We start from the raw sequence: 22,527 nt of genomic DNA, 5'->3' as shown, positions 1-22,527 counted from the left end.
ACATTTATTCAATAACCAGCAGAAATGCTGTTTTCGCTCAATAAATGGCACCTATACTATTAGCCTTTTGTGTGCAGGTGTTCTGTCACTAAAATCACCACATGAACTGTTGCTCTACTTGTCATTTACTTCTTATTAGTCTCTGCTTTTGGTTTAATACTGGTGAAGAAAATTCCACACTTCACTAAAGCCAAAAAAGAAACTTGAGCAGCCATAGCACCACAATATACCCCACAATTGTCATATATCCCCATAAATATTGGGACTTGTCTTTAATATCGACACAGTTAATTCCCATGTTAGGTGTTTAATTAGAAGCAATAGCGCTGTCATTTCCAATCCCCAAAAACATTTTTTATATCAGTCAAAATGCAAAAATGTTGAAATGCAAACAGCCAATTATATTGCATTAGTATATTACTGTAACTTTTCCATGGGATCATGAATACCGCTCTACCATATGGGTGTAAAAATGACACTGTGAAAGTTCCTATATTGATGATATTGTCATGATTGGAATGGAGATTCAGCCAAGGAGCTGTCAGCATCAGCTAGGACTCTTCTAGGGCAACAACAGCTTTCGGCTTCCTGGTTTTTTTGCTGTTCTTTTTTGCAGTTTCCTGCAATAATGAGGAGATCAAAGCTGAGACGGCAGCATGCTCAATCCTCAGCCTGTGTTCAAAGGCTGTCTTCTCTTTGAGGAGAATCACCTTTCTGCTCAAGTCCCCTGCTGATTTTAACAGCCCTTTATGGCACAGTCTCCACTCTTGATGTTCATTCTGGTGATGTGAAAAGAAGACAGCAAAGCTTTTATGGCAGTATTATTACAACTCGTATAAAACTTTATTTGGGGAATTGGAAGAGTAGGACCACTTCATGAAGAGGATCCAATAGTCTAGTGCACCACCTTCATTACAAAGCAAACACCACTCTTAGTCCTATATCTGAGATGATGGGCTCTACCAGATAGAATAATTGATTTGCAGACTTGAAACATTTAACATATACATGCCTTGAAGTTGGAACAAGGGTGGTAACCATACACCAATCCATGGTTCAGTTCGATTTAAGGTATTAAAGCCACAGTATGGTTCGGTTCAGGGCAGAGTTGTGGTTTGGCACAAGCAATAATAAGGAACACCAGGGTTAGTTCACCCAAAAAGGAAAATAATTATGAAATTAATAATTATTAAATAATTTTACTTGCTGTTTAGTAGCCATTTCTTAATAAATGTTCATACACCACATTTTTTTCTGTATATAGTATCTGTTCAAACTTTTCTAATCATAAAGTGTGGTTTTAATGGTCTTGCAAATTACAAATGCTGTAAATTAAAGAGTACTCAATAAGTTCTACATATTCTTGATGTCTAAAAATGTATATGTCTTTGTGGTCTGTCTCAATAGAAGATTTACTGACTCAGAACATGCAATAGATTTTGTCCCTTTCCCCATTTGGTTTGGACATTTGTGCTGTTCTTGCATTACTGGAATATGGTTAACGAATGTAGGCCAACAGGAAAAGTGAAGTAATTATCAGATTAGGTGTCAATAAACACATCCATGTCATTGTTAGTACTTTTATCTGTTTTCTTGTGGCACAACTTATTTCGACATCAGTAAATCTGACACTGAACTGTCAAAACTCCTGGTTCAGCTTAGAATGGGTGTGTGACTCAACAATGAATCTCAGGAATGTGTGTTTGTGTGGGTGGCTGACTGGGTGTTATGGTTGTGGTTGTGGTTTGGTGAAGGAAATCCCACAATTGTGACATTATCTCCACATGCCCACACAATGTTTGACGTATTGTTTGGTAAAATTTCTGGCATTTGTAACATTTTCTGGAAGTTCAGATGATGACGCTTTCGAGTTCAGTGAAACCATATACAATGATTGAGTTTGCAAAATAGCAGTTCATTGGTTGGCAGTGGTGAGCCATTTTAAAGGGCGTATACTTATTAATGCTGTTGTTTTGAGTTGAAGTTGTATTTACTTAAAGTATAAGCATAAAATAATTGCTGTTAATCTACTCCCCCACACCATACAAAATTTAGGTGACTTTTTTTCACCTAAATGGTGTCTCCATGCTAATGACATAATACACCCTCGATTTCTGGTTTGGGTTTATATAAAACAGGAAAACACCAAAGATGCTTTTTAATATGTTGCGTGTTTTATTGGATTAGCAATATAACAGAACCTAAGTGTATTTAATTTGATAAAACAGTGCTGCTGCTCCACTTGATCATGACCAGAAGAACAGTGGACTGGTATAATAATAAAAACTCTGCTGCTTTTATGCCACATTGTGCTTGTCGCTCATTAGCAAATGCTTCAGTACTCTTATTCTTCTTCATACTACCATAATAATTAGTGTTTAATACTTAAGCTCATCCACAAATATGATTTTAACTCCCATGATTTCACCCTCAGTCACTAGATCATCAAATTTTGCCTTTGTTTGTTGTGAATTCATACCCTCTGGTGGTGAATATGTACGTACAGCACCTTTAAAAAAAGATTGGTGATCATAAATTCAGCATTTTAAGAGTAGATAAAAGCACAACGGAGTTAATATTTGTGGCTCCTTTGGAAACTTTGAGGTCACATGAAGCAAAACAATCAGTGCAAGAAAACGCACAATTGTAGCTATTGGCTAACTTTCCCACGGTTATGACAGAATCATGTTAATGGATACTTATCTTGCTTTCCTCTTTTCAGTTGTGTTCAGGTAGTGGAGCACCATGCTGCTGATATCGATGTTTATCACTGTCCAAACTGTGAGCCCATCCATGGACCCTACATGAGTAAGTGTGTGCATCTGCACAGGCTTTCATTATGTTTCCAATATCAGTCTTACGCATGTTTCTGTTTCTTTCTCAGTGAAAAAGCATAACAACTGGCACAGGCATGACTACACGGAGCCAAATGATGGCACACGGCCCGTGCAGGCAGGAACTGCTGTGTTTGTGAAGGAACTCCAGGCCAGGAGCTTTGCCAGGTACAAACACCTCTAGATTAAAACTTTTATTAGGTGTTGAACTTTACTACTGTACATCTACATTTAAAGGAACACTCCCATTTTTTGGGAAATGGGCTTATTTTACAACTCCCTTTAAGGTAAAAAGTTGAGTTTTACGTTTTAAAAAAAATCCATTTAGCCAATCTTTGTCTGGCAGGAGCACTTTTTGCATTGCTTAGCATGGATCATTGAATTGGATTAAACCATTAGCTTATAGCTCAAATGACTAAAGAGTTTGTGATTCTAATATAGTTATCTATGCTAAAAGTTTTCACGCCAGACCTGGAGATCAGCTGAATGGATTAGAAAATGGTGAAACTTAACGGTTTAATGAGCCGCTGTTATGGGTTTTTGAAAATTATTGTCCATGCAGTTTGTTATACAGCTCTAAGTGATAAAAAACATCCAGTTGAGGTTTTGATTCTCAAAAAATAGTGGACTTGTTGTCATTTATATGAATAGTCTAATGCCTCATTCACACTAGCAGAGAATGTGGCCTGCTCCTTTAAAAGTATGCATAAGGAGACTTTTATCCAAATAAAAGTACATTCTTTCTATCAGTTTTTGTCTCTCTTTGGTATCAAACCCACAGCTTTTGCTATACTAGCACACAAACTTTATTATTTTGACTACAAAAACCAATAATGACATTATTGCTCTTACTCGATCAGACTTTTGAATGTTGCCTCTTCCACAGCGGTGATATTCTGGTGCAGATGCAGGGGAATCAGGTGACCAAACGCTTCTTGGAGAAAGAGGGCTTCAATTACCCTATAGTGGTGCATGACCTGGATGGACTGGGGCTGAAACTGCCCCCTCCATCATTCTCTGTCAGTGATGTGGAGCATTACGTTGGTAAGATTTTAGAGTGTGTGTTTGTGTGCATTGAATTTACTGTCTACCTGATGACTCCCAGGAGAGTATTTGGGCTTTTGGGACACTACAGTGATATTAGTATTTAAATCAATAACACATTGGAACTTGTACAAAATGGTTTGCCTGTATATGGTTTTCTGGCCTCAAAAAGTGTAATGCTGCTTTATTTTTACCATTTATTAATATTTGTATTGCATATTTGCTTTATTCTGTGCTAAAATAATGGCCTATCATATGTTTTTGCTGTGGTTTACTGGAGAAGTACTGCAATGGCATTCAGTGTAACAATGTTGTTTTTTTATTTTAATTAATTTTCATTTTATTAATTATAAAGTGTTTAAAATGTAACAACGTTTACTATTATCCATTATTTTTTTTATTCGTTTTGAAGAAATAACTTATAAGTATTAGTTATGACCATGTGACTTGAGTTATGATGATGAAGTTTATCTCTGAAATCCCAGGAATCCATTTAGTTTTTAAATATGTTCATATAGTCATCAACAGTTAAATTATTGAATAAATACTGTTTTTGGTGAACTCTGGAAGTACTCTAGTATTTTAAAAGTATTTTAAAAGAATTAAAAATCTTATGGAGTGTTTACACCAGACTTGGCTTGCGCAAATAGGTCACGCTATTGCACATTACTTACAGCTCAGCTAGTCCCAGTTTGTTGAACTTTTGTCCCGTGTCGGCAGGAGGATTTTCTATTAGGACACTAACAACAGGTGACACATCATAATCATGCCCCTACTAGAGCAATCTCCTGATTGGTTATAGTCTGCCAAAGTTCAGATTTTTTAAACTCGAGTGATTTGTGCGAACCACGTGGTAAGTGCTTTATACACCTGAAACGATTAATTCACACCTAGTCATTGGCTCAACTCGAGTCATTCGCACTGCCTTATTCGCACAAATAATGATACAGCAGTTATGATGTCTTTGCATTGACTTAACATGTAAATCCCTCGCAACTGACACTTCATCTTATCTAGTGTGAGTATACCATTAGTTTTAAGACGTTTGACAGGTAGTGTAAACACTGCAAAAAAAAATTTTTATGTTGTTTCTGTCCAAATATGTAATAGTTTCTAAATCAAGAAGCATTTTCTAGAAGAGAAAAACATATAGTCTTGTTTTAAGAAATAATATGCCAAAATTAAGTTTGTTTTTCCTTAAAACTGGCAAAATAATCTGTCAATGGGGTATGCAAAATAATCGTATGTCGAAAGGAAAAACAAGATTATTTTGCTTGAATGAATAAATGAATGAATGAATTAATTAATAAAGCATAAAAAGTTGTTCAAAAAAGACATTTAAATGGATATAACAAAAAAAAATTAAGCATTCAGAGGTGAATTAAATAATTGCGCAAACCTGTATTGTGTTTTTAATCATTAGAGAATATAATGAGAGCCAACATATGCAGCACATTGGTCTAAAAAGCTTGAGGTTAGCAAGATTCATTGTGATAGTGGTTATCTGTCTGTCTGTGCCAGTGTTGAATGGGTTTGGACTGGACTCCTGTACAGCTGTGGAGGTTATCATTTGTCTCTCCTCTACATTAGACCTCTAGACATCACATCTCCAGTTACAGAGCTGTTGTGCAGCGCAGCCAGCCAGAGCTCGGCTTCACATCTGAGCTGTTTTATCTCAGCGCTCATGTTACACTGCTCCCTCTTTCACACACTGCTGATCTTTAGGCTGGAAGTGCTTTAATAGTAACAGGTGTCGAAGGGGAAGAGGTGTGTACGTGTATGTGTGTGTGTGTGTGTGTGGGCGACTAACAGATCATGTTACACACTCAGTGGGCACAGACAAAAGGCCACTAACCTTCTCTGTCTGTTGTTTCTTTCATTTTTCTCCATTCATCTGGATTTATTTCCTTAGATGATTCTCACAAGCACTCATTCTTCTACTTATGGATATATTTAGAGGACAGAATTTTGATTGTAGACTTTCATTTTATACACAGCATTATTTAAAAATAATAGTAATACAAGAAGTTTAAATGATGGTTGACCCAAACTGAAATATTTAATTATGATATCATACAGTGCTCAGCATAACTGACTACACCACATTTTGAAAATGAATATTTTTATTAATTTCTCAGTGAACATAGGCAATGTATTTTGGTGCCGTTTAATCAATGTGTTTTGAGCAAAACACATTTATTAAACGGATATATTTATTAAAATAATATTTTACCAGACATATTAATAAATTGAAAGATAATACAATTAAATTCAAGCAAAATATTAAAAAAAAATGCAATCTACAAAATTTCAACTAATTGAAAAATAGTGCCCGTATGGTTCAAAAAACACTATGCAGTATTTATTTTAGTATATTGTCTTGTGGGTGTTAAACAACTGAAAATGGATTGATTGGACTGTTACTTTTTACCTGGTACCTTTTTGTTAACATTTATTAATTATTATTTAGGGTATGTGCATGTGATAGGGTAATCACATTCTGATTCCAATGCCTAATTATTGAATTGTTAAAATGACTATAATTATATTTTCCTAGGAATAAAATATTATGTGTTCTTTGGAGGAGTGTAGTTGCATTGTATAAATATAATATTATATAAATGGCATAAAATGGTCTTAAAATGACAATAATATTATTTATTACAATATATTTTGGTGCAATATATCGTGCAATAAAAATAGATATCGTGGCAGGCATAATTGAATGTACTTCAAAAGGTTGTGTTTGGAGTCTGTACTTTGCATGTCAATTTGTAGACTTGATGACTAATTATAAATAAAAAAAAAGGATTTATTGAACTGCACCTTTAAATGTTGACTTCTGAATTTGAACCAGTGATATATATGTAGATGAATTTTCTGAACCATACAAATAGCAGCACTGGTTCAAAAGCAGAATTTAGCAGTTTTGTTTTGTTCCCTAATTTGGCCTTGAGTGCTTCCCAGTGTTTTTTACGGGACTGTTACTCCAGCTGTTGCCTGTCATCAGACGCTGGCCAGCTGTGTATATGTGTGTGTGTTCAGTGCCAGCTGTCCAGGGCTGTTTCCGGTGCTCAGCTGTCATTGGTGATTTGCGGTCCTGCAGCTGCGACTCTAAAAAAGCCATATTACAGGCCATATTTTTGTTAAACCAACATCTATAATGCATAGCACAAAATTTATGTATGAGAAAATCGGAAAATATTGTGTTGTCTTTTTCCAGGTGCAAATAAAGTCATCGACGTGATTGATGTGGCGAAACAGGCAGACAGTAAGATGAAGCTGGGAGAGTTTGTCAAATATTACTACCAACCTGAACGGCCCAAAGTGTTGAATGTTATCAGCCTGGAGTTCTCTGATACAAGGTACGTCTATCAGTCCCTCATTGATGTTATCACAAAAAAGCCTCAAATTGGGAAGCTTAGGATTGTATACATTTCTAGCAGAATTCAGACATTTTTAGCAGTCGACCACACTGAATGCCACTTCTTCCATGACTTCCTGAAAAACTTGCTAGATTCACTCCTTAGCTACCAATGAGAGGAATGTCTGAACTCTTCTTCTGACCACAATGCTGCCATTTTAGATGCTTGTTCTTGCAGTGGTATAAAAATGATTTTATCTTGCAAGCCAACAATACAGCGGTAGCTGCTGCTGACTATTTAAATGCAGTGGTTTGGTGTTTTATGTCGCAAATTTATTGACGCTGGTAGTGACATTCTCTCTGACCAATCAGTGATCATCCTTGTGCATGCACCACATTTTGGTAAAGGTATGGCGTGTTTGTAACCTCACTTGAGGTGGTAGTAAAAAAACAAAACAAACAGAAGTAGGTACGAAACGCAGTGGAATATTGAATTTGCTTATTAAATAATTTATTAAATATTTATAATCTAAAATCCTGGTGTGTGTGGGGAAACAAGTGCATATCTAAGCCAGAGATTATCACGTGAATTTAAGCAATATCCTATCAGAAAGCAAGCTGACAGAAACATAACAAATACAGTCATGATGGAGCACATGGGTTTGGACAGCAGAGATGGAGGACCAGCTTTTTACGGAGACCCAGAAGAGACGTGATAGTGGGGAAAAATGGGTGAAAAAAAAAGTGATTGGAAAATATATTTTTTGAAACACTTCCTGTTCACTTTATACACGTCAACCCTCCTGTTATTGTCGGGATTCTCCTGTATTTTACCACTCTATCTTGCTATCATCCTATCACTAAGTATTTTGCCATATTTCTTATATATTTTTAATCTTGAAAGCACACTGAAATTAATATAAAAACATCTGCATTCAATTTCTTTCCCTTAAAGCTGTGCGTCGATCATCGCCATTTTACACGCCATTTAAAGTTACACCTCTGTTATCAAACAAGTGAAGTACAGCTAATGAATCTCTCGTTTTGTTTTGTTTGATAACAGAGGTGTCACATTAAGAAAGCACAGATCTATGATGAAAGCATTCAATTGCTTTATAAACTGATTGTGATCATTTAAGAGAAAATGAGTTGTGTTTAAAATAAAACGCGCAGAATGAACATATTATTAAGAGTATTTGTCTGTTTAAACACACACCCAAATCACAAAGTGTCCTGCACTTTCGCTCCTCTTTAAATGGCGGCAAACAGTTTTGTGAGGGAACATAAAATCTTTAAAAATATATATTTTCTTGTCACTGTTTACGCATTTATTTCCCCACCATCATGTCCCTTACGGGTCTCCATAGCTTGTCAATCTATGGCAACATCACAAATGCTTATTTGTCCACCATGTTTAATCTCATGTCTCAAGAGATTTTGCAAGATTTCCTGAGACGACATCCAAGAGTCTGACTGAAAATCAGTTAATGAGTTGTGTGGTCTTTGTCTTTATGGCACATCACACACTGTAGGGTTTGTTTTGTCCTTATATTTGTGGACTCTAACATTTGGGAAATACAGATTTAAATAATCTTTAAGTGTGTACTCAGCCTGAAGGAAGATTTGTATACAGTTATGTAGAGATGAGTTGTATCAACTGCTTTTTTAATATCAGATTTTTGTGTATATTTTACTATTTTAGGATGTCAAATCTGGTGGTGGTTCCTGATATCGCTCAAAAGATGTCCTGGGTTGAAAACTACTGGCCCGATGACTCGTTCTTCCCCAAACCGTTCGTGCAGAAGTATTGTCTTATGGGAATGAAAAACAGCTACACAGATTTCCACATCGACTTTGGAGGAACTTCAGTGTGGTATCATGTACTTTGGGTGAGAACTGATACTAGCCCTGATTGAATGGTTTTATGGCTGATCTGCTGATGTTCCAGTTATGTAAGCAATGAGTGCTGGTGATAAGTGGTGTGTGTTTGTTTATTTTTGCGCAGGGAGAGAAGATTTTCTACTTGATCAAGCCAACGAAAGCTAACCTTGCACTATATGAGGCCTGGAGCTCATCGCCTAATCAAAGCGAAGTTTTCTTTGGGGAAAAAGTCGACAAGTGTTACAAATGCGTGGTGAAGCAGGGAACTACCATCTTACTGCCTACTGGTGAGATTGCAGAATTAGACTTTTATGTAGCATTTTGCGTTTCTTCAACAGTTCATGCTCATCCTCGTACTGCCACACACTTACATGATTATGAGATCAGATCCTTCTGAAAAAAAAGTAAAATATTTTTGGAGTTTTTAATATATATATATTTTTTTTTTATATATATTTAAATTATTTTTGTCTTTTTTCTTCAGAAGAAAAAAATATTATCAGACTTACTGTAAATCATTTGGGAAATATTTAAAAAAGAAAAAAAATCTAAGGAGGGCTAATAATTCTGACTTTAACTGTGTATACGCAAGTATAATATTTATATTGCTCATATTGATTTTAAACTCTTTAACTTAAATGTTAACTTAATAAATTTTTACAAGAGAACAGATTTGTCACTAATCCTTGTATTTTATTTGATAAAAATGTACAAATGATTAATTTAGTTTACATTTATTAAGTAATTATACAGTTAATTAGTAAAATATTAGAAATCTCATTTCGAGATATGAAGCAACAAAACAAAATGACTAAAATATGAATGAAATATTAATACATTATTTAAATAAAGGGTTGTTTTATTATTGTTGAAACATAGCTAATAAATGCTTTACAAATATTTTAGTAATAACAAATATTTATACATTTTTACAGAATAAACCTCATAAATTTGTACTATTATTGTTATTATTAACATTCATATTTATTATTATTATTATTATTATTGGTGTTATTATTAGAATATTTTGAACTCTGACGTCTACCCACCCCACTGATTTTTTTACCCCATCATACACCCCCACATTATTTTCATAACTTATACTACCCATAATCACTGCACTGTTTAATATTTGCAGATTTAAAAATTGCACATATTCAATGCACTACATTGCACTGATTCATGTTTTATTGTTTATATCCACTGTACATATACATCTGTAATGGTTCATATATATCTGCAATTCTCTGATTATTATAGCAACCAGTACATATATTTATCTATTGTAAATCTCTGATCATCCGTATATATAATGTTTTTAGTAGATCCATCTGTAAATATCATCATAGTTTTTCTATAATTGCACTCTATAGCCTATTATACCCAAATCCTGCACTTGCTGCTATTGCTCTCTTGGTTAAACGTAACCTGCATTCCATTGCTTTGTACATGTGTAATGACAATAAAGTTTAATATAATTATTATTATTTTGAAGCTTGTTCAAGAAATGACTTAAATAGTTTTCTATAAAAATCAACAAAAGGGCAAATAGGAAATGTTAAATAAAAAAATGAATAAACTAACAAATCCTTTATCGTAGACACTTAAATTTGCTCAAATATCTTTCAGTGTCCTTAATTGACATGAAATAAAATGCTGTGTGCTATCACAGGAAAACACACACGCACAAACTGTACCACAAGGCGAAAACAATATCAGGCGATTTCCCTGCTCTCTTGCCAGGAAAATGTGTATCAGCATCCAGCACAGATGACCCTTGATATACAGAGTGTGTGTTGAGAAACAGGCTTCACTGAGCAACACCGTAAACAGAGAGAAAACACTATGATGTAACTCACGTGTGTCTCACTCAATGGAAAAAACGGCGCCTGAAAAAAAGTGCCTGCCTGTTATTTTAATCTCCAGAAGCACTGCGTTTAATTTGCATACACACACACAGACAGGGGGCTATAAATGGCCTTGACGGAGGTTTCAGTCATAACTCTTGTCAGAGAAAGGGATTCATTACTGCAGTCTGTGTGTGTGTGTGTTTGCGGTGCTTCCCTTTTTGAGCAGTGCGTCACACACATACTCGCATGAGGAAGCAGAAAATCCCCCTAGTGTGTTGCAATGTGGTGAATACACATGCAGCCAGACACGCAGATAAAGCTGACGTTTCTGTCAGAGTGCTGAGATTGTGCTGTTTATAGTGCTGGTCACTATTGTCAATTGTGTTTGTACACTAGTTAGTGTTGGTTAGTGTTTGAAAGGCAGATGTGGTGATGTTTTGTATGTGTGTGAGGGTTGAAACCTACTGCTTATTTTCACATTGTAATTAATTTTTTTTAAATATAATTATCTAGTTTAATTTCTGACAAAGGTTTTTATTGTCTGTAGTTGAAGAGCTTTTTAATTTTTTAATATCGTTTCCTGGTTAATGGGGAGAAGTTTTTTTCTACACTTTTTTTTTTAAACAATAGTTTTAATAACTAATTTCTAATTACTAATTATTTTATATCTTGACAGTACATAATATTGTTCTTACAGAAAGTTAATTTAAGTAAAATGTTTGAAAAGGTCCCTTCTGGAGTATTTTTAGAATATTTACCTTTAATCAAACTAAACGATTGTATATGACTCTCTTCTGTGTTGTTGCTACGTGAATGTTTTTTTTCCCCATGTATGTTAGTTAAGAAACTGATATGAATATATATTGTATATTTAGTATATGTTTTTGCCATGAATATAGCCAATGCTGCTAATATGGCATTAAAACCTAAATACATTTATAATAATGTTCTAATTATACATACACACATAATGCATATATACATGCATACATTCGCCGCTAGGGAAGTTAAATTTAAGATGATTCAAAATGGCCCACGCTGTTTTGGGGCCACCAGAGTTACTATTAAGGGGCCTAAAACCCCCCACCCCACTTCACTTTAGTCCACGACAGCCTCTACCTGAATGTTGTCATAGGACCTGTACTGGCCAGCAGCACCCCTGCGTACGTACATACATGCATGCATACATGCATACATACATACATACATAAAACTTTCTAATAAAGCTATACAATTTTTAGAGTTATGATGAATGAAAACATTATAAAAAATTATCTATCTATATAATGCATAAAGTTATTTAATATATGAAATGTTAATTCTTTTATTTTTGTCTGCTTTATTGTAAAATGTGTGCTGATATTAATGAAAATTGTGTAGAAATGTCTAAATTCATTAGATCATTTTCTTTTGGGCTTAGTCCCTTTATTAATCCGAGGTTGCCACACTGGAATGAACCACCAGCTTATTCAGCATATGTTATTACACAGTGGATGCCCTTCCAGCCGCATCCAAGCACTGGGAAACACCCATACATTCTTGCATTAATATCCACACATACACTACGGCCAATTAAGCTAAATCACCTATAGTGCATGTCTTTGAACTTGTGGGGGAAACTGGAGCAGCTGGAGGAAACTCACATGAACAGGGAGAACTTGCAAACTCAACACAGAAATGCCAATTGACACAGCCGGGGCTTGAACCAGCGACTTTCTTGCTGTGAGGCGACAGCGCTACCCACTGCGCCACCATGTTACCTAAATTCAGTTGTCTAAATTCTACACACTAAAACAAAAGTTTTATAAATTTATATATTTAAAATATTTAGGTGTTCCTTTCTGACCAGCCTGGAATAAATTGAAACAAAATAAAATTACATTTAAAATTACATTTCAATATGTTTAATGTCATTTATTTAATCATTAGATTTTTAAACAGACGTGTACAAAGTAAAACTACAATTAAATAAAATGGTAAATCTATTTGAAAATAATTATTTAATGTTTACTCATTTGATCTGATTCAAATTAAATGTATTTAAATTAATGTGATGAATCTTTCTAAATAAAATGTATAAATTAATTTTAATACTTGATGAATATAATGAATAACCTTAATGAATATGTCTGATATATATGCAGAGACATTGCTAAAAACTAAAAGGTTGAAAGTTTTTTTTTTAACTGGAATTGATGATTAGAGTAAGGTTAGCTTATGTGTGTTTGTCTCCCTCTACAGGCTGGATTCATGCTGTTCTCACTTCTCAGGACTCGATGGCGTTTGGAGGAAACTTCTTGCATAACTTAAACATAGACATGCAGCTCAGGTGCGATCCTTCAGTCGCGGTCTTTCTGAAAATCTTATACTTACACACTCAGCGTGTGTGTGTTTATAGATGTGTGTTTTCCTGACAGATTTGATCTGATTTCAGGTGTTATGAGATGGAGCGCAGACTGAAGACTCCAGATCTCTTTAAGTTCCCATATTTTGAGGCCATCTGCTGGTATGTGGCCAAAAACCTGCTGGAGACTCTTAAAGGTGAGGTGCATTTTATCATTGAAAAGTTAAATGTTTCAAATGAAAACAATGTAATATATTGTATTATACAAGCATGAAGAAAATTTGTTGTTGTTTTTATTTAGTTTGTGTGTGTATATTCGTATGCTGACTCTCTTAAGATGGAGTTAATAAACTGTTGTAAATATTTAATACATTTTTGTGTGGTTTAAAAAAAATAAATGACTAAAATGAATGCTCATTAAATTAAATCGATTCATAAAATGTGGAAAAAACTCAGTCAGTTCCCCTCATGTCCTTTTCTATTCAAATATTTGTTACTTTTAATTTAAAAAAGTGTTTAAAATATTTAATTAAAATTTTTATTTTATTATTTATTTTAATTATTAAATGTTTTTTTTTAAAGTTGCTTTAATAACATTAAGTTTAGTGTGAATATATTTTTTGTTTTTATGTAAAATATTTGCCCTCAAATAAAAATACAATATAATAAAGTAATTATTTTCTTTATTACTAACAAATGGGGGCAGATTTACATTGCAGTAATATAAAACAATGTTATGAATTTAATAACAATCTTTTATTTTTATTTTATTCATCTATTATTTTTATATTATTAGTAACCTGCTTGGAAATACAATTTTATGAAAATGGTAATAAAATTGTATTAAATGTTAGAATGTTAAAACATTTTTCACTTATTCGACTTTATAATTTGTTATGGAAAAGAGCCAATTGAATTAGAATTCTATACAAATAAAAATAAAATTGTGTGTTTGTGTTTGTTTTTTTACAGAACTGCGTGAGAATAAATGTGAAGCTCAGGGTTTTCTGGTGAACGGAGTGAAAGCTTTAATCTCATCACTGAAGATGTGGTTGAGGAGGGAGGTCAGTTTGTGTGCACGTGTGTGCGTCTGTTTGTACGTGTGTGCGCATGCGTGTGCTCTTCTTGCTCATCTTCTTCTCCGTCTGTGTCTTCAGCTCACTCAGCCTAACAGCGAAGTGCCAGACAACATCAGACCAGGACACCTCATTAAAGCTCTGAGCAAAGAGATCCGACACCTCGAGGTCAGAGCTTTAATTCATAACATGTCACATCTACAATATTCAATTTGTTTTCTCAATATTAGTTAAATCTAAATGTTCTTTTTTTTTACTGAAATATACGCCAATTTGTAATAATTTATTACATTTATTTAAATGTAGACAATTTATTAAAAAATTTTAGTTAAATAAAAAATGATAAAATGTCCACTAAAATATATGCTAATAAGATGTAAATTATATAAAAACTTGGAAAATGTGTTATTTTCTTAGTTTGAATTTGTGAATTATATTATAGTCAAATGTAGTGTAAGAGTTTAAATCATTTGTTTGTGAGTCAGATTATTTGAATTACATTGTATTAAAATGATTTTGTTGATTTTGAAATGTGAAATGTTGAATTCTCTTTTTTGTAAATTATTAAACTAAAAATGTATTATATATTTATTAATGAATTCAAAAAATGAAAATAATAATGTTTTTGTTTTAATAAGTCAGTGTATATTAATACAAGATGTAATTGGGCTCTTAAAACAGCTCTTAAATGTGATTTGCTGTGTTGTTTTCTTTAACAGGACGATTCCAATAAAGCTGTGAAAACTCAGGGAAGTGCTGAATGTTCTTTATCCCGCTCGACACTGGAGAAAGGAGATCAAGCCCAACAGGCTGCTCGGCGACTGCAAGATCATCATCATCACAGACGCCGCCACCACCATCACCACCATCATCATCATCATCACCACCACCATCATCACAGCCGAAAACTGCCCTCAAACCTGGACGTGCTGGAGCTCCACACACTGGAGGTGTTGAAGAGACTGGAGGTTGGCCAGCTGAAGGAGGTCAGTGCTGTGGACACTCTATTCTTTATCACGTTTTTTTTTTGTTTGTTTGTTTTCTGTATGTTAAATATGCTTAATGGCATTATATCATTTGTATTGTTTTTTTTTTCTATAGACAAGATTTTGTCTCTCTTTCTATCACTCTATTCTTAAAAAAAATACTGCAAGCTGCCAGAAAAACAAAAACCTTTTGGTAGAATCAAATGTTCATAATCTGGCATGTTGTGTGTGAACATGTTCAGAATACAGATGGGAATATACCTGTGCAGTCTGGTGTATGTAGAAGCTGCTGAAGTGGAGATTTATGACTCTAAAACCTCTCAAGAAACCTTTTATAAATATGTATTGCAATTAAAATCTACAGACACAAATTGATCAAATGCAACAAAAGAAAGACTAAAAAGTGTATTTTTTGTTGTTTGCAATTAGGCTAAATTTTGTTTTGTTTTTTATTTAAAAGCCCAAAGTCTCAGCTCAAAGTCAAAACTGACAGGTGCATGAAAAGCAGTGTTTTGGCCTGCAGTTTCTTACCTAACTACATGCTTTTCATGTTAAAACTAGTTTTTGTCCTAACTATCTGTGACAGCGACACATGAAATTGCTAATTTAGAAACAGTTTCTATGTCCATGACATTGCAACGAAACAGCAGCATAAACTATGACAATGATCACCTCAGGTACAGATTATTTGCTTTATCTGTTGTCAGATGCAAACAATTGTGAATTTGAACACCAGCTTATTTGGCATTTATAGTCATACTGAAAGCAGCAGCAGATAATTTACCTCAGATCTTAAAAAAATAACTAGCAGATGGCTTGAAAATGAATGTCAGGACTTTGACTCAGTAGCCTGTTATAATAAAGATTATAAACCTACCATTTCATTAGGAATGCAGTGACTGAAATTTCAATGAACGGCTGGTATTTAAATGTTTCTGTCATGTTGCGTCACGTTTGGTGCAGACAGACAAATTGCTTGCTGCTGGAATTTTGTCATGTAGTGTGTAGTCAGGACCCAGTGATGATCTTAGATTTCTCTAAAACAGCACTAAAAACAGTAACTAAAAACAGTACTACGGTGTTACCAAATAATTAAGTTTCTTTTTTACGTTTTTAACAATGTTCTCGTTGATATTAGATATGTTCACGGTTATTCTCTTTGAGCTCCAGTAAAAACATCTCTCATGTTTTGAAACAGGACTCGGCCTTCAGCTCCAAAGTCAATGGCAAGTTCAAGAAAGTGTGTCCAGTGCCTGCTGCGGCGGTGGAGGCTAGTCATGATAACGCCCTGCGGCTGGTCATGTGCAATGGAAAGATTATTCGGTGAGTAAATTGTAATTTCCATAGAAACTGAGTTTTTAAATGATCTTAGTCGTTGTTGTTTTTTCCTAGCTGTGGTTTGGTAACACAATTAGTAAAAATAAATTGGTCACTTTATTTTAATGTACAATTCACGCTAATAACAGAACATTAACTAAACTTTTAGATCATTAAAATACCAGTTAGCTGCATATTAATAGTTAGTATGGTGAAAGTTGGGTTTAGGTATTATGTAGGCTTATTAGATGCAAATAAACAGTTAATACAAGCCCCAAAACATATTGTTACTGTGATACTTATGTGATAGCTATACTATTTTTTTATGTAACTGTAATGATAAAACACAATATGACGACAACTATAATGCAAAACTAAATTATACAAATATTATAAAATATTAATTTTATGTAAATATGGGTCAAGCAAGTGTCTAAAAAGGTAAATCAAGTCTTGACGGCTATAGTGGTGATGCTGAAACTGCTTTGAATGAAGGAAATAACTTTTGTTTAATGATGTTTTAATGATGTACAAGTACTTTAATTGTAAATATATTTCTTAATGTATATATTTTTTCAGCTAATTAAAACAGCTGTGATCATTTAATAATAACATAAAATCCTACCGACCACAAATGTTTAATAGATAGTGTGTTTGTAATTCTAACAACTGAAGAAGTGTTTTTTTTCTCACAGGGAGAGGATGCCCATCACTAATGTGGCAGCAACAGTCAACGCCGTGGAGATGTACCATAAACACAGGATAAAGCTGGAAAGAATCCCAATGTGTCCAGAAGAAAAAGTTAAAAAAGAAAAATGTGAGGATGAATTTGGTGTACAATGCACTATAAAGAAACCAGTCAGTCAAGGTGAGTCACTTGGAGCTGTGAAGTTTGCCAGATTTTGCTGTCTGTTTATCTTTGACCCAAAAGCTTGATTTTTCTTTCATTTTCATGGTTGGGTTTTAATATGGAAGTAAATAAGTTTTGTTTTGACAGGTGAAAGTGTGCAGACAGAACTCAGGACAGAGTCGCCACATTTAGCATCTTCAGACAGCGACTCAAAGGCGGGTGATTCTGCTGAGGTAAGCTTGATGGTAAATAAGCACCTGCATATAGAAATCAGGTTACGTTCATATTCTTAAAATACAGGTGTCAAAATGCATAGATTCTTTACTTTGCTCAATAGATTGTAACCTTTTTCTCGTCTCTGTCACGCTTCCTCTAAACAGAAGTGTTCATTGGAGTCTGAGAGTTCAGATGGAGAGGACGGAGGAAGCCAGAGAGACTCAGGGACTTTTGTGGAGCATCTAAACAGCCACCGGCATAGCCACCATAAGCAAGCATTAAAACGGTATGCAGTTTTTTATTTCACACACCTGAAAGAATCTGCAGATTAAAATCCCATTAAATCATAAATTGAAGGTTAGAATCATTGTTAGTCTAAAGGCCCTGGTATTTCCAGAACTTAAATAAATTTACAGTATTTATATATATATAAATTATCTCTATTGTAGAATGGGAAGCTTATTTATTGAGGCACTTAAGACTTGTTTTGTTGTCAACTTGGTTTCTCACTTCCACTTGCATTCCCTACATGACACAGTGGAAATCTTTCACTGATTCACATGAAACTGAGTGTTCATACCAAGAGTTCAAATCAGCACATAAACTAAACAGTAGTTTCTCAGTGTTGATCTGAACTACATTACTGTCCACATTGCTTTGCTGTAACTGAGAGAGAAGTAACCGCAGGGTCACAATCAGTCAACATATAGACAATGAATACGTTCCATCTACTATCTATGTTCCTATTAAAAGAAGTGAGACTGTCGGATCACTGCTCCAGTGTCTAGATTACATAAAGTTTTGGATGGCTCTAATGTTTTAAGCGTCAATGAAAAGAAAACGGAAGTCATGGTTTTTAGGTATACTACTGTAACTTCCACGGTTGATTTGAGCGTTCTAGCACAGCACATCAAACCGACCATCACAAATTTTGGGGTTCAACTCGATCCTTAGCTAAAGTTGAACAACCAAATAGAGGAAGTGGTCAAGGCAAGCTTTTTCCAGCTGAGACAGCTGAGGAAAATAAAGGCCATTTCTGTCAAGACAGCAATTTGAAACTATAATCTATGCCTTTGTTACTACCCGCCTGGACTACTGTAACTCACTTTACATAGGGGTAAGTGGCTCTTCTGTGGCCCATCTACAGCTTGGTGCAAAATGCTGCAGCACGTCTTTTAACAGGAAGTCGTACGTTTAAATATTTTACTCCACACTTCACTGGTTACCTGTACAATATAGAAGTCATTTTCAAGTATTTTTGTTTGTCTTTAGATCCTTAAATAGTTCTGCCCCTCACTACAAATCTGAACTGCTACACCCCTATATACTGTCGCGTATATATATCATAAGGGTGGAGCCGAACCCGAATACGGTATTCGGAAAGGCACGAATAGCGTGTTTTTACGAATACTTGATTCGAACAAATACTTGAAAAATTATTTGTATTCGGGAGCAAGAAAAACACTATATCAAAAAGCAGCGTTTCCTCATGAGACCACAGTGCATGCCCGCGTGAGAGAGAGAGAGAGAGAGAGAGAGAGAGAGAGAGAGAGGGGCAAAACGCGCCAAAGCCCGAAACTGAAAGCGAGACGTGACTTTTAAGGGGTTGTTTCATATGGATTTATTAATCATTCTTACTGTTCAGTGATCGCAAACTGCCGTAGTTTATTAAAGACGCAAACTCCTCACTGCACGTCAGCTGCGCGCCTTCAGCAGATCTCCTCATTCCTGCAGCACGAGAGCTTTATGATTGTTTATGCGCGCCTAAAGTGGCGGATCTGTCCGGTAAAATATCTGACTGCGTGTCACTGCATCCCTAAGGACTGTTTGGCGAAATATTTGACTGCATGTCAATGCATAACAAACGACTGAAAGGATATAACTAGAGAACTTTCCACTGTGCTACTGGATGAGAGCGTATGGCAAGCCGTTTTAGCATTTAAACCTTGTTCAGACTATCCATAAATATATTTAGAGATATCTCTAATTATATTTTGACTTGTCATAATTATAATTCGACTAGTCAGATTGGAAATATCTGCAAATATATTATGATAGACTAGTCATATTCCTCCATTGACTTCCATTGAAAAATATTTGCAGATATCTCTAAATAAGTTGACTAGTCACAATTGTAATTAGAGATATCTCCAAATGAATTTTGACTAGTTAAAAATCCAATTCAAGATATCTACAACTGTAATTAGACTTTTAGTAAATAAATTAGAGATATCTTCAAATATATTTGTAAATATATCTAAATATGATGAATTAAAGATATCTCTAAATGTATTATGACTAGTAAAAACTCAGAGATATCCATTACAATTGTTACTTGTCAAAATTCATCTGATTTCGTACTAGTACAATTGAAATTGCAGAGATGTCTAATTGTCATTCTGAGTAGTGGAATTATAATTATGACTAGTCAAAATATAATTAGAGATATCTCTAATATATTTATGGAGCCAGAACAAAGATTTAAATGCTAAAAAGGCTTGCCATAGAGAGTGCTTCTCACTAAACAGAGCACCGCGCAACCTTCTATGTAATGTATTATCACATGCACTAAAAGCATCAACACAGCCACATTCTGCCCCAGCAAGTCAGTTTCAAACATAAAAAAAACAAACAAACAAACTTTGTGTCTTTTTTGTGGCAGGCAGATGACAATTGCAGGGCTGTATCTTTTAGTATAGAATACTTTTGTTCTGCCAGGTCTCCCGGGCAGGGTTTTATTTAGATTTATTTAGTTAATATTAGTTTTTGGAATTCTGTCCATTGGAAAGAAGTTCTTTCAGAAGAAGAACAGTTTTTTGAAGTATTATTTGTTTTTATTCTGTCTATTCAGTGTCCTTCAACAAGAACGGTGGTGGTGGGGTTCATAATATTCACAATGGTATTTTATTAGTTGTTGGTTTAACCATGGATGAGATAATGGCTTCTATGTTATTTTCTTTTCAATTACATTTCTTATCACATGTTCAAAAACAACAGCCAATACTGCATATCTATAATTTATATAATGGGTATAATTAAACAATACTTTCACTATAACGTAAATTAGAAGTGTAATAGAAAAAATATATATTTTTGCGCCATTTTGAATTTTACTCGAATACAAATACAAATACAAATACTTTTCCCCCTTAACAAATACAAATACAAATACAAATACCGGCTGCTCCGCACATCCCTATCAGCAGATCAGCTGCTTCTTTGGGTCCCAAAAACCAGACGTAAGCATAGAGGTGACCGTGCATTGGCAGTGGCTGCCCTTAAGTTATGGAATGCCTACCTTCTTACATCAGGAAGGCTCCTTCGCTGACTCTGTTCAAACAACACCTCAAAACCTACATTTTCTTCTTGGCTTTTGTCACCTGATCTGATATCTGTTTGACCGTATATATGTAACCCTTATGTGTGCAGTTGTTTTACTACTTGAGATGTATACTATGTGTTTGTGGTTAGTGTTTTAATCCGCTTGTTAAGTGGTGACGTGTTTGTGACGGATGTAATACTGTTTCCGGGTCCGAGCCGCCATTCATTTGAGTAGAGAAATCATTCGTTTATGGTTACGTTTTATTCCTATCACACATTAAAGTTAGTTTTATATAAAATCATAGTGTACACAACAATCTCTGGGCTTGCTGCATAACAAATACCGCAAATTTAACAATTTATTAAAAAAATTAATCACTTTCTGGTTATCGGATATTAGGCATGGACATATATACTGCGATTGCGATTTTCGAAAGCATTCGTCTATTATTACCATTTCCGGAGTCTCCCCATTTAGTTGAATAGAGTGCTTGGACCTGGAAGCCACTTTGCATGACGTCACACTTAACAAGCGGGCTTTTCATTTTACTGTTCAGCACTTTATAAAGAATTGTTGAACGAATGAATAATACAATTACAGTTTTTTATATAATGAACTGGCTGTTTAGAAAGTGTTTATGTGCTTTCCATTTTTTCCACAGTAAATACTGTATTTTAAAGCAGAGAAATGATCAATCAGACTCAGTGTCATCTAACTGTCAAGCATGACGTGCTTTAGCTCAACTGTATAAACAAAATCCTATTGGCTGTTTTCAATAGAGGGAGGGGCTATGTCTTCATGTTTTTAGTTAAAAATCTGCATCATTCATCGAATAATAATTTAATGTTACAGTCAGAGGACTTTTACCTGCTATATTTCCTCTAGTGTTGTGCTAACATGAAGATGTTTGTGTCCACAGTGAACGTCCTACCTCACCCAACACTGACTGTGCCATTCAGGGCATGCTGTCGATGGCAGGTCTGCTGTGTCCGCAGGCGTCAGGAGGAGCGGCTGATATTTTACAGCAGCGCTGGTGGGCCAGTCAGGGTAACGGCAGCAGCACCAGCAGCAGCAGTGACATGTGGGACAGCAGTGAACCCTGTTCAGCCCCCCGCAGCCCAGATGCAGAGGACGGCAGTCTGGGAGAGGAGTATTCATACAGAGAGAGCTCGCTTTCTCCTCCACTGCACCCCTCCAAACGACACGCGCCAAACCCCACACCCGTCAGCAACCAGGCCACTAAAGGTCAGCACATTGCACTTTCACTGCTCTTTCTTAGAACTACATTAATAATGATGGTAATCATAATAGCGGAAAGGGCATCCGCCGCATAAAAACATATGCCAGAGTAACTGGGGGTTCATTCCATTCTTGCCAAGGAAAGTGAGTGAGTGTTATTATTAATGTTTTGTTGTTGTTATTTCTTAGAGGAAAGAAACTTTT

General features: G+C 34.9%; 1 protein-coding gene across 4 annotated transcripts in view; it reads left to right on the top strand.

The window, feature by feature from the left end:
- Positions 1-22,527, top strand: part of kdm7aa (lysine (K)-specific demethylase 7Aa) — a 248,442-nt gene that overhangs the window by 221,235 nt on the left and 4,680 nt on the right. For 3 of the 4 annotated variants that reach the window (XR_015481782.1, XM_087246068.1, NM_001346151.1), the window contains 16 exons: positions 2,723-2,808; positions 2,885-3,002; positions 3,721-3,878; positions 7,102-7,243; positions 8,945-9,131; positions 9,248-9,410; positions 13,215-13,302; positions 13,408-13,514; positions 14,290-14,381; positions 14,475-14,561; positions 15,113-15,379; positions 16,578-16,702; positions 17,392-17,564; positions 17,694-17,779; positions 17,927-18,048; positions 22,004-22,329. Coding sequence is in view for 3 of the 4 variants with exons in the window: in NM_001346151.1 (NP_001333080.1) it covers positions 2,723-2,808; positions 2,885-3,002; positions 3,721-3,878; positions 7,102-7,243; positions 8,945-9,131; positions 9,248-9,410; positions 13,215-13,302; positions 13,408-13,514; positions 14,290-14,381; positions 14,475-14,561; positions 15,113-15,379; positions 16,578-16,702; positions 17,392-17,564; positions 17,694-17,779; positions 17,927-18,048; positions 22,004-22,329 (2,327 nt within the window). In the remaining variant the exon portion in view is untranslated. The remainder of the gene's footprint in view (positions 1-2,722; positions 2,809-2,884; positions 3,003-3,720; positions 3,879-7,101; positions 7,244-8,944; positions 9,132-9,247; positions 9,411-13,214; positions 13,303-13,407; positions 13,515-14,289; positions 14,382-14,474; positions 14,562-15,112; positions 15,380-16,577; positions 16,703-17,391; positions 17,565-17,693; positions 17,780-17,926; positions 18,049-22,003; positions 22,330-22,527) is intronic. The other variant, XM_087246067.1, reaches the window with a different exon arrangement.

The sequence above is a fragment of the Danio rerio genome, chromosome 4 (genome assembly GCF_052040795.2).
Source record: "Danio rerio strain M-AB ecotype USA chromosome 4, GRCz13ab, whole genome shotgun sequence".
Lineage (NCBI taxonomy): Eukaryota > Metazoa > Chordata > Actinopteri > Cypriniformes > Danionidae > Danio > Danio rerio.
This window is presented reverse-complemented; position numbering and strand designations above follow the sequence as displayed.